Source organism: Anomalospiza imberbis, chromosome 1, assembly GCF_031753505.1.
Source record: "Anomalospiza imberbis isolate Cuckoo-Finch-1a 21T00152 chromosome 1, ASM3175350v1, whole genome shotgun sequence".
NCBI lineage: Eukaryota > Metazoa > Chordata > Aves > Passeriformes > Viduidae > Anomalospiza > Anomalospiza imberbis.
The window spans coordinates 82818946-82837921 of NC_089681.1; the positions used below are offsets into that span (position 1 = coordinate 82818946).

General features: G+C 46.3%; 1 protein-coding gene across 15 annotated transcripts in view; it reads left to right on the forward strand.

The window, feature by feature from the left end:
* Nucleotides 1-7965: 7965 nt before the first annotated feature.
* ZCCHC2 (zinc finger CCHC-type containing 2) overlaps nt 7966-18976 on the forward strand; it is a 44714-nt gene continuing 33703 nt past the window's right edge. For 12 of the 15 annotated variants that reach the window (XR_011001456.1, XR_011001443.1, XM_068197873.1 and 9 more), the window contains exon 1: nt 7966-9249. Coding sequence is in view for 13 of the 15 variants with exons in the window: in XM_068197873.1 (XP_068053974.1) it covers nt 8320-9249 (930 nt within the window). In the remaining 2 variants the exon portion in view is untranslated. The remainder of the gene's footprint in view (nt 9250-18976) is intronic. The other 3 variants (XM_068197843.1, XM_068197888.1, XM_068197869.1) reach the window with 3 other exon arrangements.

The window sequence follows — 18976 nt, forward strand, 5'->3', positions numbered from 1 at the left end:
GTTCTTCAGAGCCTGCAATACTTCACAGATTTCTGGGAAGGAAAGGGTATTCCTCTTTTAAAATCTCATTGCTCTTTCAATACATGCTAGAGAAAGCTAGGCATGACTAAACTATTATTTTAAGAGTTCGTAGATGATTGCGGATGATAATTATATCCTGTTTTAAACATCCCTTGAGGTAGGGATGTAATAGAGTAATTTGCGACCCTTCCCTTGTCTTCAGTTAGTAATGACAGCCTGAACTGATGAACAAAAAAAAAAAAAGTGTAAGGCTTTGAGTTTCAGCCACATGAAACACCTCTCTTTGCTAAACAAATCACAAGCATCACCATTTTTACATTCAAATTCAAGGTAAGCATGTGCTGGAGTGCCCTTGCTGAACCAGAGTGGGAATGAGGTGAGCACCCACTCACCTCATGAGTACGGAAGATACTCTGTAATCTCCGCTTAGAAATCACTCTTCTTCCTTATGGAAAAGAAACACAGCTGCTCCTGAGCCTGGGCATCACCACCAAAACAGCTAAACCCCCCAGCTAGGGTAGAGCCTTGTGGTGGGAGTCTGCGATGCCCCAGGGGGTGAGGCTGAAGCCTGGCTGAGCTGAGGGCACTGCACTGGTAATTGCAGGCATCCAAACTGCTCTTCAGTGCCCAGGCATGCTTTAGATATTTTCTGTGCCACAGTGCCCTACTTCAGCTTTACCTGGGATTTGAGATGTTGACACTAAATAGCAAACCTGATGTCTTGGATTAAAAACCACCAAAGTGGGACTCTTAATTTCAGTAGGAACCAGAGCTTATAGAGGTTCCTTTTTTATTTCTGTAGGAGGTATCCACTCAGCTATTCAGTGAATTATTTCTTTTTTCCAGAGTAAATTTTGCGATGCTTTTCGTTTTCAGATTGAAGACATCCTGCTTATATGCTATAGTCCTAATAAATGCAGATCAGACTTAAAGAGCTTCCGTATATGTCATTATTTTAAGGCAACCTACTCATTCTTCAGAAGTGGAAAGCCAGAAACACCTCCAGAAAGAAACACCTACACATGGAGAGATTTCCAATTACTTCTTTTATTCCCAAGATGTTGCCAAATGGAGAACTCCTGCTTTACAAGCAGGGAATCACAGGCGAACTGAATACTGGACATCCCCAAAGAGCAAACAGGAAAACTCTCAAGGACAATTGAACTATGGGCACCTCAAAATAAATACATGTATTGTGGGAGAGAGCATGAGGAAAGTGAAGGTTGCTTCTTTGGTTTTTCTTATTTTAACAACCTACTTTACCATAACTGAATGTCAGTGTGTAACACCTCCTCTGGTGAGCACTCCTGCACTGTTTTCAGGTTAATGCAAGCAGTGGGTACAAACAAACAGCAACATCGTACCAAGGTGTGCTGAGGCCTGAGGATTTTTTAACAGCGATGATGTGTGCCCTGAGGAACAAAAAGTGTTGTGGAGCTGAAGACAAACAAGAAGTAGCAGACAACCACCTCACACCTCCAGTAGCACTGGGCTGTGCAGCTGGGGTGGTCATTTTTCCAACAGACCCAGGCTCATCCATAGGCTCATGACAGCAACTCCCACCCCAGAGGAAGATGTCTCCTTTGCCCTTCAGCTGGGCTTCCTGGCAAGGACTTACAGGATCCCAGCTTTGTATATTTGTCTCTGGCAGTTGCAGCTACAATTCCTCTTCTGAGGGCTTTAGTGGGGCATAAGCCATTCTTGGCATGAGGGGGTTCCCTATCTGCAGGTGAGATACCAAGCAAGGTTTGAGCTACATAGAACACCACGCTCTGAGCACTGTCGGCGATGGCTTTGCACAGTGACGGCGAGAGCTGTGTATCTAATTTGGGCAGCAGCAGATGGATCATTTAAGACAGAAAGAGACTGGCACTACCAGCAGAGCAAAGGGATAACGTGTTCCTTCTGCAGCACAAATCTCACAAGTGACTCATGACTCTTCTACAGCTCACGCTGGCATCCCTTGGTCTTTGTGACTGTAACTGCACATTTTAAAGGTCAGGACAGTGCTTTCTCTCTAGTACCTTGGAATCTATACAGGTGAGTGTTTTGCTCTGAAGAATCTCCAGTGCACATGGTGGTTTCCATATGGTTTGATCAGCAGGTTGCTCATCTCCTCCTTCTGGCCCAAGCGTAAAGATTATGAAATAATCTAGCCAATAAACCTCTTGGTTTGATTCCTGGGTGCTCGCTGCATACATAATTATCATGTACATGACTAATATCAGGCAGGCCTGGTGCCTGAGCCACACCCACATTCCTTCTGCCAGCCCTCATTTCAGAACAGATTTCAATTAACTTTCATCAGATGTTTAAGGTGGCCTAAGTCTTTTCTTCTTTGTGTAGGTGTTTTTATTTCAGTGCTTTATACTTAAGGATGTACTTCACTGCTAACTAGAACAGAGACTGGTTTGGGCATGTGCTTAAATGGTCTTCTGTCTACTGGTCTTATTTAGGTGGTATTTCCTCTGACAGCAAAGCCCTGGCATTAACTGAGCTGTGTGTGCAGGCTGCTCATGTTCTTGAGTTAGTGTGCTATACCTTGTGAAAGCACACACTGATGGTTCATCTGTAACAACCTGGAATCACAGGCATTTCACCACTGTCCTTGCTGAAACATTAGGAAGCATGAAGCTGAATGGTGTTGTAAAGCCCATTGCTTTCTTGCCCAAAATGGAATTGTCATCTAGATTGGGTAGTAGCTTTCTGTGCAAATTTCTGTTCTGGGTACAATGTATCCTGGTACTGCATAATTTATACCAGCCTTAACTCAGGGGAACTCAAATCAGTGCAGGCTGTGCTCGGTGATGGTAAAATTCCACGGAGAATTAGAGTCAGTGCAAGGAAACCACTGGCCAGAAAGAAGATCCAAAAGATATGAATAAACCGGTGCTTCTGCACATTTAACTTTCCTCAAATTCTCTTGATAACTTTTTAAGGAGAAAAACAAACCAACACAGATGGTCATGTGTTTCACAGACTAGAACACTGAACTGAAGTTGAAATAGGCCCCTCTATTTTAGCAGCTTGGTAATGTTTCCAACCTGTCTTTCACAGGTTTTTGAGCTGGATCCAGCCGAAATTAGTAATAATTCACCTTTGATAGTTATGTAAAAGATAGACTGCAGCCTCAGTTCAGCTTCCCTTGAACGGGGAGCTGAAACTTGCAACCATGTTTCCTAACAGTACCTTTATTGGCAAGCTTGCCAAAGAGGCCTGGGATAGGTGACCTTTGCAAATGAATAACCAACAAGTTTGACTTTAGAAATAGTCTTTCATAATTAAGCTGATCCTGGGAAAACACCCTCTGCCTACACTGAACTTTTTTTCCCAGTAACTTTAATTCCAAAATTATGTTTAAATCATTTAAAATGTGTTTAAAATTGTATGTTTATTCATACATTGAATGCTAACATAATTAGGACTATGGGTCATCTTCTGAATTTAACTACTCATATTGAATATAAAGTCCTAAATATCTTTAATATGCATGTCTTCACTGCAGACATGCATATTTAAAAAGTGCTTTTTAAAACATATCTTCATTTTTCAAACAAAAGCTTGCTCAACTCCCGCTGAAAAAGTTTGAAAGAATAAATCAGCTTGAATATTCAAAATCCACCACAGCAATAAGAATTAAAAATACAAGTAATAACAACCTATCAATTTGACAGGCTTTATTTTTAGTGAATTTCGAGTTGTCACATTCTAAAGGCTTTTTCTTCTAGAGCCTAGGGCTAAAAGGTAACTACCTCCTATTTAACGAAAGGTAAGTTACACAAAAAATGCCAACTGTCATAAGATAAAGGACAGATCATGAGTCAGCAAAATCATTCCAGAGCTTTATCAAGGAACTTATCTTTTCTTCCAGGTTGTTTTCTTTTGTGTGACATTTGTCTGACATTGCCTGAAATTATTTCCTTACACCTTGGGAGTTTGGCTGGGAGACCTGACAATATTATTGACAGTGGATTAAACACATCTGCAAACTTTGTATAAAGAAGCAATTGATTATCGTACAGTCTGGGAAAGGAGAAGAAAGGGAATAAAGGGGGGAAAGGGAAGAAAGGAAATAAAGGAGAAAAGGAGGATAGGAAGATTTGTTTCCTTATTTATGTATCTTCAACCCCATAGTATAGGTATCTGTGCAAAGATCCTCACAGAGGATTTGTTACAGCCTTTGTTAAAAGTGAAAATACTTAGTAGCAGAGACAGTACCTGGTGAACAGTATCAACATGAAAAAAATATCCTGATATACATGTATATACATGATAAACATGTATATACTACTTGGCATGAAATATATATCTACATATCCTACAATGTCCCTATCTGATTTTTAAAAGGCCCACAGATCAACTTCATTCCCGTTCTTACAAAACAATTTTAGCAGATCCTTAAGTAGCAGTAAATGAACAAACAAACAGAGACTGTGAAACTAATTTTATATGTCGCTGAAAGAGAAGTCAATATTTAAAAAAAAAAAAAAACAAAAAAAACCCAACAACCAACCAACCAAAAAAAAAAAAAAAAGCCAAACAATAAGAAATGTATGTTGATAGAGCTGAAGGTTGCTTTGCTGGTTCCTCCCTTGGCTTCAGCACTCAGTCCAGTGTCCCAGTGTTTTAGTTTTCATTTTTCTTAATGGTTTTAGCCCCATCTAAAAGCATTGCTGGGAAAGTTTTAGGCCTGCTGAACAAAATCCTGCAATGTCGATGACCTCTTTGGCAGATTTTAGTGAGGAAGGAGGTGTCACTCAAAAGACACATTGTGGCTGCCTCTGCTCCGTGTGGTGGCACACAAAGTACAGGAAATCGCCTCTCCAGGGCTTGCGTGTCTCCTGGTGCTCTGCACAGCTCATGCATCCCAGCAGTGGTGGTCACAGCCAGGTGGAAAAGCTGAGCCAGAAGGCTTACAGAAGGACCTGTCTGGAAGGACATTTCTAGACTGGCAACAAAGCCTCTGTGCACGCAGGAACCTCCAAGGCTTTGGTAAGCAGGGGTTATGATGTACAGATGAAAAGAGAGCAGGTGGGGAAGACTCAGAAAAGTCACTGATCCTTTTGCTGCAAATCCAGTAGTGGCAACCACGGCTCACTTGGACACAGCTTCTTGTGTTTTGTCCTGCAGTGTCAGACCAGATCCCTGCTGTACTCTAAAGAAAACCATTTCCTAGAGAAGTGGCTGCTCCTGAACCAGCAGCACTGTCCTGCTGTTCCTCTGCCTGCTCTGTGTTGCCTCAGAGTTCATCTGGCTTTCAGCTCTGACAGATTATACACATATTTTTCCCTCTAAGGCTCTCTACAGTTGCTCACCCTAAGTCAGCATGACTCTGGGCCCAAGTCATTAAAGACCTATGCAAGCTATTCATTTTTTTAAAGAAAACCAGGTTAGAAAACCTCCAGGGCACTTGCACTAGGCAAGATAATTTTATAGTAGCTTTTCCCATTGTACTAGCTTGTCAGTGTTTGAGCACTTCCCCTCCGTGTTCTCATTCCATTCAAAGTCCGGAGTTTCACTTTCATTTCTCTTGGGCACTTAAGTTTCATTTCTCTTTTGGCACTGCCCTCTCCCTTGCTGACACCTCCCTCAGCTACTGAATTACTTGTAAACCACTTGGAATATCTTTATCTTCTTTTTGCTTTCTCATAACATACCTTATCCTTTTTTTTTTTTTTTTCTTTCCTGACTTAGCATCTTTCTCATCTGTTTTCCTCAAGTATCATAGTGTAAGCCATTAAGAAAGGAAAACTAAGAAGAGCTGAGTTAATTAGGTTCTTAAGCTTATTTGTGAAAGTAAGAATCAGCTTGGGAACTGTCACAAATAGGGATGGGCTTCAAGCATTTTCTGGATGAGGGGAGTGTACTTTTAACCACTACCCTCATGAATTTGTGATTTACTTTACATTTGTGGGTTTTTGAATGGACCAGCATACCTTCTATTTCTGCCCCCCCGCCCACTTCCGCTCATTCCCACAAAAATAAATTCCTTTTTCACTCTCCATGGTGTTATCTGTTTGGAACTATGTCATGTTTTATTTGAATCACAGATTGTTAAAGTAGGAAATGCTATTTCTAACATTTGGATCATTGCAATTCTGATCTTGTGAATTCTATTCAGACTGAATATCTGTTTAAATTACCAAGCAGAAACCTCAAGCCTTATTTCTGTGCTTCCACAATTCCAGCTTGGCACATCCCCCAAGACAGTCACAGTAATTTTTCTTTGGGAAAAAAAAATAACAATAATATGACAAGAATTGCTGTAATTCTAGAATTACCGCTTCACAATGACGACATAAGAAAATATTCTACTGTGGCATTATGATAGCTGCTTTGACTAATGACTGCAGGGATCTGGAGTGATTCACAGGTCCAGCCCCGCCATAACTGGCAAACAGAATCAAATGAGAGGATAAAACAAGTTTATGAGACTTCACGACACTCTTTTTCACCTCCCTAGTCCTGGGACCAGCAAAGAACTGTTGGCAGTCTGGGATGGAAGGGTAAGGTCTGACCCACTTCCCACTCCCCTCTCCACTCCTGAAGATTTGGTGAGGACAGTGACAGTGCTGCTGTGATGCCAGTGAATGAGGAGAGCTGCGCTGACTCAGGGTCAAGTCCCTTTGTGTCACCAGAAGAGGACTGAGCAGGCACTAGGAACTTGAGCTACCTTCAAATTAGTCATTTAATGTTTAAAAACAGAATACATATGCTTGCTGTACATACATAAAAATGCAAGAAATTGTATAGTCTGTAACCACCACTCAAGACTGCTCTGTGGCAAATCTGAGTGATGCGTACAAGACTATTATAATCTGCATGACAGTTTCTTCGTTGTTCGGTAAAGCTCTTCATCGTAGCACCATCGGCTTCTGGACAAACAGATAAGGGGCAGTCAGCTCAGGCAGTTTATACTTTGTGGCTGTAAGCAGTTCAGGGATGCTGCTCTGCATAACTGCAATTAAAATTAACTTTATTCTTCACTGTGCTGTTAAGCAAGCAACAGGCTTGGTTCTCGTTTTCAATGCACTGTCTTTATGTAACTGTGGAGGAATCAAAGTGAGGAGCATTGCAACTTTCTAACTACTCAGAGCACTGCTTAATCTTGTAATTGTAGGCTTTTCATCGTGGAACACAACAGTTGGGAACACAACTGGGGGAATGACAGCACAGCAAGCCTGCTATTTCCCAACAGAATATCCCTAAGCCATTATACTATATATTTTTTTCTGCACTTTTTCCTTTATTTCTCTATTGTAAAACAAACAAACAAACAAACAAACAAAAAAAACTTGGTGGAAAGACGCGATACTATAGCAATAGTAATTTTAAAAAAGGAGACATCTTACAATAGCAGAAATTCCAACTAAATTCTAAATTAGAATTTAGAAAATAGGAAATAAAAATTAGAAAGGCCTGTAGCAGCCATGTTTCCACACTCGGTATTGTTTCACCTCCGGCACGGCACAGCTCTGGGCCCGCTCCTGCCGGCTTTGGGCAAACGCACGTGGCTCCGCGCACCAGAGCCACCAGCCAACGCACGGCCTCATCTCAGGGAAATCGTTTATCGAGGAGATGGGGAGGCTCGCTCGGACTGGTCCCAGGCGAACTACTGACCCGTTCCCATCGGCGTGACCAACGGGACTCACCGGGCGAACGCGGGGCCCCCGCCCGTTCCCAAGGCGGGCGCCAGTCCCCGCGCCGCGCGCGGGGCGGGGCGGGGCCGTGGCGGCCGCGCGTGCCCGGGGCGCGCCGCGCGCGCAGCCCCGCGCGCAACGCGCCGCCCCGCCTCGCGCCCCCCGGCCCCCGGCCGCGGGCGGGCGCGCGCGCTGACGCGGGCAGCGCCCATAGGCGGAGAGGCGCGCGCGCGCTCCGCCCGCCACACCCCCCCCCCCTTCCCCTGCCTCCCGCCCCGCCGCTCCCCCGCCGGGAGCTCGGGCCTCAGCCGGTCCCGCCGCGCCGGCCCAGGGCCGCGAGCGCTCCAGCGCCGGCGCCGGGCACTGGCGGGGAGAGGGGGAAGCGCAGCGAGAGAGCGCCGGGGAGAAGCGGAGACGGGGAACGGCCGCCGCCGCGAGCGAGTCGAGCCCCGCCCCGTCCGCCCACTCCCCACTCCCCGCCCGCCGGGACCGTTTCGGCCGCCTTTCCCCCTGCTCCGCGTGCGCGCGCGCCGCTCCCGCGCCGGCCGGGCCGCATGAGCGGCATGAGCGGCTCCGCCTGAGCGCCGCGCGCGCCGCCACCTCCCCGCTGCCGCCGGGTCCCGGCGGGCGTCGCGTCCCCCCCGCGCCGCCGCCGAGGATGCTGAAGATGAAGCTGCCCCTGAAGCAGACGAGCCACAAGGCAGCGGCGGCGGAAGATGCGACGGCGGCGGGGTTGAAGGAGCCCGGAGGTGCCCTGGACTGTCACCTCCCGCTGCAGCAGCAGGTGCCCCGGGCCCGCGGGGGCGCCTCCGCGGCGGCGGGGAGGGGGTGTGGGCTGGAGAGGCCGAGCCGGCTGCACGGCCTGGGGCCCGGGCCTGGCCCCGGCCCGCCGCCCCCCCCCGCCTCGCTGGGCGCTCCGGGCGGCGGCGGTCCCGGCTCGGCGGCCGCCCGCACCGACAAGGAGACCGTGTACGAGTGGTTTGGGTTGGTGCTGGGCTCGGCGCAGCGCCTGGAGTTCATGGTGGGGCTGCTGGACCTGTGCAACCCGCTGGAGCTGCGATTCCTGGGCTCCTGCCTGGAGGACCTGGCCCGCAAGGACTACCACTGCCTCCGCGACTCGGAGGCCAAGGCCAACGGGCTCAGCGACCCCGGGCAGCTCGGCGACTTCCGCGACCCCGCCGTGCGCTCCAAGCTCATCGTCTACCTGGCCCTGCTGGGCTCCGAGAACCGCGAGGCCGCCGGCCGGCTGCACCGCCTCCTGCCCCAGGTGGACTCCATCCTGCAGAGCTGCCCGGCGGCGCAGCGGGCCCCGGCCGAGGAGGAGGAAGAGGAGGAGGACGAGGGGGACGTGGTGGTGGTGATGGACGGAGCCGCGGAGAACGGGCAGGCCGGGCTCCCCGCCGCCCAGGGCCTGGGCTGCGGCGCGCAGGAGGAGCTGCTCCTGCTCTTCACCATGGCCTCGCTGCACCCGGCCTTCTCCTTCCACCAGCGGGTCACCCTGCGGGAGCATCTGGAGCGGCTGCGGAGGGCCCTGTGCGGGGACCAGGAGGAGGAGGAGGAGGGTGGCTTCGGCCGCCACCCAGCCCAGGTAACGGCGCGTCCCGCGCCCTTCCTGCTGCGCCATCTCAGCGGGTGGTTTCGTCCTTCTTCCATCGCTCCCTCCCGTTTTCGTAGGAGCGGCTGCTTGCTTTCCCCGAATCCCCCCCCAGTGGGATGTAGTCCCTTTCGTCCTCCCCCTACCACGGCAGTGTCAGCCCCGGCCGCCCCCTCAACCTCCTGCGGAGTGTCTACTACAAATTTCTTGGCGGGGGGAAGGGCTGATTTTGCTAGTCTGCCATGCTTTCTGGAACGCTGGTTTTTTTTTTTTCCCTCTGGAACTCTGCCGTGCTGGAGTGCAGGGTGCACAGTACTGAACTGGCTGCCTCGTATGCTGTAGGTCACTGTGCGAAGCAGAAATACAAGCAACAACTTGCCTAGACTTGTAAAAATAGAAATAATAATAATAATGCTAGATAGAGACCAGATTGCCTAAGAGAGCATTCTCTAGGGGCTTCAAACCAATAGAACAAGTCGAAATATTTTTTTATATGGAGTCTACTTCCTTGCCCCTTCGCAGAATGAGACACAGACTTGAACTCGGCAAGAATCAGGGCAGCAGTTGGGTCACCAGCTCTAAGGCTGGTTCTCTGAAACACCAGATTCAGTGAGATGGCTGACAACATTAGGAAAGGGGTGGTAATGATTCCACTAAAGAAACAAATTAAAATGTCACAACTGGAGCTTCTGTGCAGAGAAAAACTGATTTTTTTTCTGACTACTCAGAGCACTGCTTAATCTTGTAATTGTAGAAGAAAAACTGATTTTTTGGGTGGCTGTCAGGAAACAGCAAAGCTCATCCTGAAAGCAGATGTGCCACTTGTTGCTAGGATGTGGCTGTCACCAGGGATGAGGACTTGCAGTGAGTGACAACGGATGCATTCTCCTGTGCAGTAGCTCTGTTTAAGCACAGATTTTCCCGCAGTGCCATTCTCTGCTGCCCTCTTGATGAGCATCGGCTTTAAAAATTGCCCCATATTTATGCAGCCAAGCTGTCCTCAACGGAGCTTTGCAGTTTTCGGTCTATAGGTCGCCTCTCATGCAAAGGGGAAGGAAGGGCTGGAAGGCGGGTGTTTATAGTACTGTTCCACGGAACCCATCAGGTTTTCATGAGTTATTTGACTGAAAAGGGGACAGAGCAGTAAGGGTTGGGGTTTTGGGGTTTTGTTTCTAAGTTTGCTTGCAGTGCAATCCATTTCAGCCACTTGTAAAAAACTTCTACATTGCCTGCTGTATGAAAGGAACAGCTCGTTCTGTTTGCTAAAGATGGGGTATGCTCTTGAGAAGTACTCAGAGAAGACAGGGATCAATTTCTAAGCCTTCTGATATTATATTTATTAACTAAATGCTTATATCATTTAAAGGCCAAAATGCATTTGGCAGATCACAAACTAATGGGCAGATGTTACAGAACTGAAATCATAATGAATTCAGAACATAAGTCCAAAAAGTGTTTATTTTGGCTCATTGGCCTGTATCAAGTCTAGTTCTATCCCAGAATTAATCCTGAAAGTCCATCTTTCTGGGGAAAAGATTGAATTGCAGGAAGTGGTAAGACTGGACGCTGTCCCTTCTGGGTTTAAAGTGCGAGTAACCGGAAACATACTTCCTGCCTGGAACTGGCACAGCAATTGTAGCTGCTCATTGTGTCCCACCAAATGCAGTTGGGAGAGCAGGCTCCCGTGAACTACTGGAATTGAAGTCAGTTTTGTGCAGTGCTCTGGCTTCAGCATAAAAGCAGCTGTCCAAGTTGTGGTGGTTTTGTTTACTCGGGGAACACTGAGAGACCCGAGTCAGCTTGGCTGTACATGCACATCACATACTCCGTAGTCGACACGGCAGTGAACCGCTTCCGTAGGCTTTCCTTCCCCTCCCCCTCTCTTAATGGCTAATTGTAAATACAGCACAGCCTTTCTGGGAAATAATGGCTGACGGGGAACAGAGGGATGAGCGGGTTTCTGCTGAGTATTTTCAGTCAGCATTGCACGGGGACGGTGGGACCCTCGCAGATCAAACGCTGGAGGAGATGGAGCCAGTAGCAGGGTTAAAGGCTTCCCTGGCGAAATGCTGCCGTAGCATTACACTGAACTTGATTTAAAATCCTGTCGGGTGACCACAGGCCTTTTCTCCTCTTTAATCTCTGAAATTTGAATGCCTTGAGGGCTCTGCGTTTGTGAACTAGAACGGTTCATAAATAACTCTCTGAAATTTTATTCGGCTGGGCTCGTGTCAGAAGTGCTGGGTTCCATCTCCGGGGATAACCCGCTCCGTGCCGGGCAGCCCAAGCAGCTCCACTCGGGAACCCTCGCGGTGGTCGCGGCCGCACGGGAAGTGCTCGGGCAGGCGGTGCCCGGGAGGGGGACGGGGACTTTCTCCTCCCCCGTTAGACGGGCACAGCCGAGCGCGGCGAGGGCAGAAGGACCGCCGGGAGGGGGGAGCGGGGAGGGACACGGCGCCCCAACCCACCGAGCCCCGTCGTGGCCCGGGGAAAGGGGGTGACCCCTCTCTTTGTTTGCGGGGAGGACGGGTAGGTCACGGATTGCCCGCGCCTCGTGAGGGCACAGCCCCGCTGCCGCTCCGTGCCGCCCCGCCACGGCGGCGGGGGCGGAGGGCCGCTCCGCCAGCCCCTGCGCGGAAGGGACGCGGTGACTGATGGAGGCCGCCGCTTCCCGCCCCGTCCAACATGGCGGCGCTGGCTCCCGGTCACGTGCCCTTGGGGCGGCGCCCGGCCCGGCGCGGCCCGGCCCGCGGGAAGGGGCGGTGCCGCCGTTGGATACCGGGGGGGCTCGGCCCGGCCCGGCCCGCGGGAAGGGGCGGTGCCGCCGTTGGATACCGGGGGGGCTCGGCCCAGGACCGCCGCGCTGCCCCGCTTCCCAGGGCGGCGGGCGGGAAGCGTGCGCGCCGGGACTGCGGCGTGCCCGTTTATCGGGCAGAGAAGGCGCAGTAGCAGTTCTGTGCACACAGGCTGCGAGCTCAGCTCCAGTCTTCCTGTGCTTAGCGCTCCTGGGCGTTCTCAGCTGCAGGCTTCTGACCCGTCGGAAGGTGGTCGCTGAGCTGCTGTTCACCGTGTGCGCCGTGAAATACTAATATATTCCTATGGCTGGCCGCAGCGATGTGGAATCAGCCTGCAGACGTGAGGGAGTTGAGAGCTGGAGTAGAATCAGGTGGTTTGTCAGTTCTGAATTCTTTAGGGCAAAAGAGTGTGCACGTGGCGTGTCTAACAAAATGGCTCGGTTTGAGGTTTCGAGGAGCTGTAACACTTAGCTTTAGTGAGCACCAAGGCTTGAGAGGTTCACCTGCAAAGAATTTGTGAGTGATTTACTGGAACATAAAGCAGTTTGCTTTTTTCCATTGTTGGGGTTATGTTTTCTAGTTAGGATGTGTGTTGTCTGATAAAATTGAGCTCGCAATAAAGTTGCTGCTTGATAAAGGGTTAGTAATACTGTTGCTATTCTTAGTGTCTTATTTCAGTGATTTTGAAAAATGTAACGTTTTTAGTGATACTTTAACAAATTCAGCTCAAAACAGAAGAATTCAAAAGTTGTGGGAGGTAGGACTGTTGGAGTGGGATAGGCAGAGCCAGGATTATCCTACAGTTGATACATTTGTATTCTTTATGAAGTGTTCTGAATTAAGGTTAGGGAGTTTTTATACTTAAAGTAGAAACACTTGATAGTATTGTCAAATTCTTAATTTAAGGTGTGTTTTATAACAACGTCTTTTGGAAAAAAGTAATTGGTGCATTAAACTGCAGAATATCAACTTTGAATCTGAAGTATAGGAATAAATCGGCAGCATTCGCTGCTGAATAAAATAAGTGTTAGTGTGCAAAGATCCTGTTGGTACCACTGTATATTTGTTTAAGTAACACAACTCATAGCTTAACTCTTGCGTTGATTATTTTTGTTTAATAAGTGCATTGTTATCAAAGCAGTTTGACTTTGTTGTTTATCTTTCTCCATCCCATCGGATATCTGGGATCAAAATGCTGAAATACCGAAGAAACTCTGAATATCTACGAACATAATAAACGTGACTTGCATTACACACTGGAATATTTAATCAGGCATACTTGACAGGAATAGAACCAAGGTTCTGTTGAAATAAGCAATCTCCTAGAGATAATGGTTTGTTGAATAGTAGTATAATTAGCTGGCTGCAGGATTCTTCACAGAAAAAAGTCTGTACTTACAAACAAAGGAGAAGTTTCTATTTACAGAGTATTTTTCTTAGTACACTTCTATTTATAGGATATTTTGTTTGCAAATTAGAAGAGTGCTTTTATAATTGATCTTCAGCCACTTGCAGCAGAATAAGGTAGCAGAATTTAATTTTAGAATCTAAGAGCTCTGTCCGCAGTGCACTGTTTTTAGTGTCATAGAGTTGAGTATAAGGAAAAGTGTACCTTCAGAGTCTGGTTTAAATAAGAGACATAAAGATAAAACATGCCATTTTACACTTGGCAAAGATCTTTTAAATGGTGGTGCACTCCAGGGAAATACAAATGTTTTAGAAGTTTTGCATACTGAGATGGAAAGTATTCCAGCTGCCTCAGAGACCCTAATAGCCTTGTCTCTGAACGGGAATTTCTCTGTCTCCAAACAGGAGTTAAGAATTTCCAGAAACATTACTGGAAGCCTTCTTGAAAGGAAGTAATAGCTAGATAAAAACAATGCCTAAAATGAATGAGTTCTATCTAGATGTGCATGCTGATGTTCCAGGAAATTGCAGAGTAAAAACTTTCACTGCTTTGAGGTGTTTTAGCTGTTTAATTCTAAATATGAGGTGTTAGTACAAGTTTGTAGCCTTTCCCAGTGCCATTATACCAGAGTTAATCAGCCTCTTTGTTGTCCCTGACAGTTTGTTCTCCAGCATAGTAAATGAGTACTGAGGGTGTTGAAAATATACCCGTGACTTCCTAATGCTTGTTCTTTGATTGCTGTAGTTGAGCTGTGGTCCAGTTTTCAGGGTTGCCCAATGCTGACTTATTTATAGGTAGCAGGATCTCACTGGGCTTGGAGTGCAGAGGACTCTCAGCTTATTCTGAAGAGCTGCAGAAAAGGGTGCAGACAGCAGCAGTAAGATGGTTATGTCTGTGAATGCTCTGAAGTCTGTAGGATTCTGTCTGCTTAAATCTGGCACCTTGTTGTTTGCCATTATCAGTCTCTAGCCATAGTTGTCCTAGAAAACACTACAACTGATTCTTCATTACTGTAATTAAAACAAAATACCTACTTTTCCTTCAAGAGTTGGTGAATTTCTGTAGTATCCTCCAAGTCTAAGGGTTTATACTTCTAGAGACCAAAACTGGCAGAGATCTCCCTAGAAGCTGCATTCTTTTATGAGTTTATTGCCTTTCCTTGACCTCTTAATCTTGTCTTTTTCAGAGAAGAAAGTTAAAATAATTCTTTGAACAGTTAAAGAAAATTTAGTGTCTTGGGAAGTGTCTTAGGAGCAAGATAACCACAAGACAGAGATTTTCTGTTATTCGAAAATGCACTACATAAAAGAATACTTTCAAACTATGCTGGAGTTCAAGGATTGGACAAAATGACATATTGTCCTCTGATGATAATTAAACATAGTAATGAAGGCATTGTCCCTTCTCAATGCTGACTGTACTTCAGTGAGCTACTCTTCAGGGGCAAATGTTTTTTAAATCTTCCTGTCACTCTAGACTGTTATGAGAATAATTTTTGTATTAGTCTGAACTGCTACATTCAAGTAATTTCATTTTATTCACTCAGCTGACAATAGCACCAGTACTGATGTTGCATGGTTGTTGAATGAGCAATCACCTGTGGATACAGTAACACTCGAACTGATGCTTGGCTGGCCTCTAGCTTCAAGTTCTACTGTGTCATGGACTAGCTAGTTGGACTGAAACTGGTTTGGGTCCTGTTAGAAACTCAGGTGGAGGTGAGACGTAGAACACAGTGTTTCTAGCAAACAGAAGGTTCATTATTCCCCCTGCACTGTAAATCATAGGTGTAGCTGCCATGTCTAGTACTTCAAATGCAATTGCCACAGGCTGAATTTGTTCATGTGATGTAAGAGGGTTGGTATGCCCTTTGTCTCAAAATCGTTATGATTTGGTAGTGCTATAAGTTAGTCAGTATGTGATTGCTGAAGCTGTCACGTGGTGTAATTTTCTTCTCAGAATCACCTGATGTTTTGTCAGGTTTCTGTCTCCATTATAGTGTTTTGTTGCTGCCTCTTACAAGCAAGCTCTTAACACAGTTTTGCAAAACAAATATGCTTTAAAGTACCTTTAGGCAACTATGCATACTCTCTATGCAGTCCAGCTTACTAGATATGAGTTAATAGGGCAGTTGCACATAATCCATTTGAACTGTATGTTCAGCCAGTAAGGCGTTTACTGCACATATTATGGGATTTTATGTCTGGTCACAGAACCATGAAGGGACTGAGGTTGTCTACGACCTCTGGAGGTCATCTTGCTTAAGCAGGGCTACCCTATAGCTCATTCCCTAGGACTATGTCCAGATGACTTTTGAGTGTTTTCAAGGATGTGGACTACACAGCTGGTCTGGGCAACCTGTGCTCAGTCACCCTGACAAAGAAAAAGTGTTTCCAGATGTCCTAAGGGTATCTCCTGTGTTTCAGCTTCTGTCATTGGTCACTGCTAAAAAGAGCCTGGCTCCTTCCTCATTGCACTCTCCCTTCAGATGTGTGTATACACACGCACACGCACATACATTTTTTTATACGTATAGATCTTCTGCAAAGCTGCTCTGTGGTCTGTTAGGTCCCCAAATGTGTGGTGCCTGTAGTTTTTCCTGATCAGGTGTAGGATTTTGCACTTTCCCATGGTGAGCTTTCTGAGATTGCTGTCAGCCCATTTCTCTAGCTGTGGTTCTATGTGGAATAAGCATTATTTTTCTGGAGGTTGATTCTACAGTGTTAAAAGATAAGTTAACATAGAAACCTCAAAGTTTTATTTTGTTTGGCCAGAAGAGAGATAATTTGGTGGGTCTTTACAGTCCTACATCTTGAGGCTGATTCTGCTCTAGTCTTGTAGAACAGAACAGCTTCTCTGCATCTTAGAACAATTGGATGATGCCGTTGCATAGTTCAAAGTTTGCAGACTGGAGCATGGCTTAGCAGCAGTGTCTGCTGGACATTTGTCTGCAGTCTTGGTCTTGCATTTGCGTAGCAGCTTGTCTGAGACAGTACTGGATTTTTTTGGTTAGGGAACAATCTGTTGTATTGACAGTGGTAAGCATTATACAGGTTTTGAAGCATTGCTGCTCTATATGTTTGCATTTGTGAGCATTAAATGCATATACTGGATTTCCATTTTAAAATCGCATGAATGTTCTATCCCTGTATCCAAGCCACACCCCACAGAGGTGGGGTGCAAATACAGTTGCTCAGAATGTTGAGTAAGGCTTCATCTCTGCTGCTGTAGTCGTCAGGAGAGGGTTCAGCAGCACACAAATACACAAGCAGTTTCACCTGGTTGTGGAATCCTGGATGCTGAGAATTTTAGACTTTCTGTGCTGAAAGGCACAGACCCATAAGAGAGCACTTCATTTGACCTGAGGCTGTGGAGAAGACTTTAAAAGTTGATTGATAGTACTGGGATTACTGGGTATGTAGTTGGTTAGAAATGTGTAATATCACAGGGTAGAAAACTTAGAATTTGGGGTTTTAGAATGTAGTAATAAATAGGAAGCAAGATGGAGGTTTAAGGGTGGAGACAGGTTGTTCTTTGCCTTCTTCCTTCTTCTTCATGGGTTTGGGTGATGTTTTGTGATTGGACAGAAAGGTCCGCATTGCAGGCTTTGGGGGATCAGTTATTGGGTTAAAAGGGAAAATAATCTAGGTGTCCTTTCTTAATTGGATAGTTCAGTTTTAAAAGACCTTGTAGCAAGAGTTAGTTAGCCATTTTGTACCTTGCTAATGAAAAGCTGCTGAACACATGGTTATGAGACTGTTTCACTGATAAGAAATAATAAACACCTTAGTCCGAACATGAAGTGATGTCTCAAGTGCCTTCAATCCTGACCTCGAGAAACCAATACCTGGTTGTTGCTTCTGGAGAGGCGATGCTGAACCTTTATGCTACCACAACTATGTAGCAATACATCTGCATATCACAGCTGTGAAGCAATGAGGGTAAGAGCCTGCAAGGTTTGTTATGAGCAAATCATGGCTTTGGTCTTGTAATTGGCACCACATCTGTTAATGATTATTCTGACATCACTCAATTTTGTTGAAGGTGCAGATGCTGTAGTTGATAACTCACAATCATGAGTTAGACCTTGTTTTTTTCCAAAATGCCTTCTTTTCTCTGTCTTTGTTTGTCAGTTCCCATTTGTAGATGAATGAACGAGCTGTGCCAGTTTACATCTGCACAGCCTGCAAGGCTGAGTAGTGCTGTCCCTCATAGCACATTTACTGTAGTCTTGCAGAAAAATAATATTTCATATTTGGGCATGTAGACCTAATCAAGCTGTCCAGCTGCTGCAAGTGTGTTTCCCTTGTTAGTGCTCATCAGAGCTGAGGAATGAATAGTTCTTTTATGAAAGTGCAGTGCAAGCATCAGAAGACTTATGTGCATCATCAGAAGACTTATGTGCATCAATTGCTTGCTCGTGATGATTAGTAGGCTATCCAATAACAGATTTCACTACATATTGCCAAAGCAATGCCAACATGATATTGTTTGATCAGTCATCTACATCGATAGAAGGCAGAGTTTGGACATCTGTCATGTGTAGGTTAGCTGGGATCTGCTCAGCTCACATGGCATTAGACAGAGCAATATCCTTCTCAGCAGGGTGGCTCACCACTTTAGATATTGGTGCTTGTGTTACAGACAAGCTTCCCTGGACCTTGGGGCATAAACACTTATGGGCTCCTCTTCGGGAGGCTGATTGGTAGAGTAGCATGAAATAAGCCCCAAAGGGAAGAGGGGCCCCAGAAAATTGATTGATACTACAGAATCACTTACTCCAAGCTAATTAGTGATGCATCCCAATGAGGAGGAAGTCAGGCAGAAATTCTAGGAGGCCTGTGTGGATAAGTAAGTTGCTTCTGGACAAACTCAAACATGAAAAGGAAGGCTATGAAGGGTGGAAGGCAGTGACAGATACCCTGGGAGAAATACAGACAAGCTGTTTGAGCAACTGGGTTAGGATAGCTAAAGCCATGATAGAATTAAATCTAGACAGGGATGTCAATAGCAAAAACAAAATCTTCTGTAGATACATGGGTGGTAAAAGGAAGACTCAAAGTAAATGGCATATTTGGTCACTTGGGATATGGAGAAGGTCGAGGTACTCAATAACTTTTTTTGCCTTGGTCTTCACCAAGTGCTCCAGCCCACACCACTGAAGTCACGGCAGCAAAGGCAGGATCTGGGAGAGCGAGGAACCACCAACTGTAGGAGAGCATGTTGAAGACCATCTAAGGAATGTGAGGGTGCTTAAGACAATGGGACCTGATGAGATGCATCCATGGGTCCTGAGGGAATTGACAATTGAAGTGTCTCAGCCTCTATCCATCATATTTCAGAAGTCATGGCAGTCTAGTGAAGTTTCCACTGACAGGAAAAGGGGAAACATAAGCCCCATTTTAAAAAAGGGAGATACGGAAGACCCAGGGAACTAGAAGTTGTTCAGTCTCACCTCTGCCTGGCAAGATCATGAAACAGATCCTCCTGGAAACCATGCTAAGGCATATTGAAAATA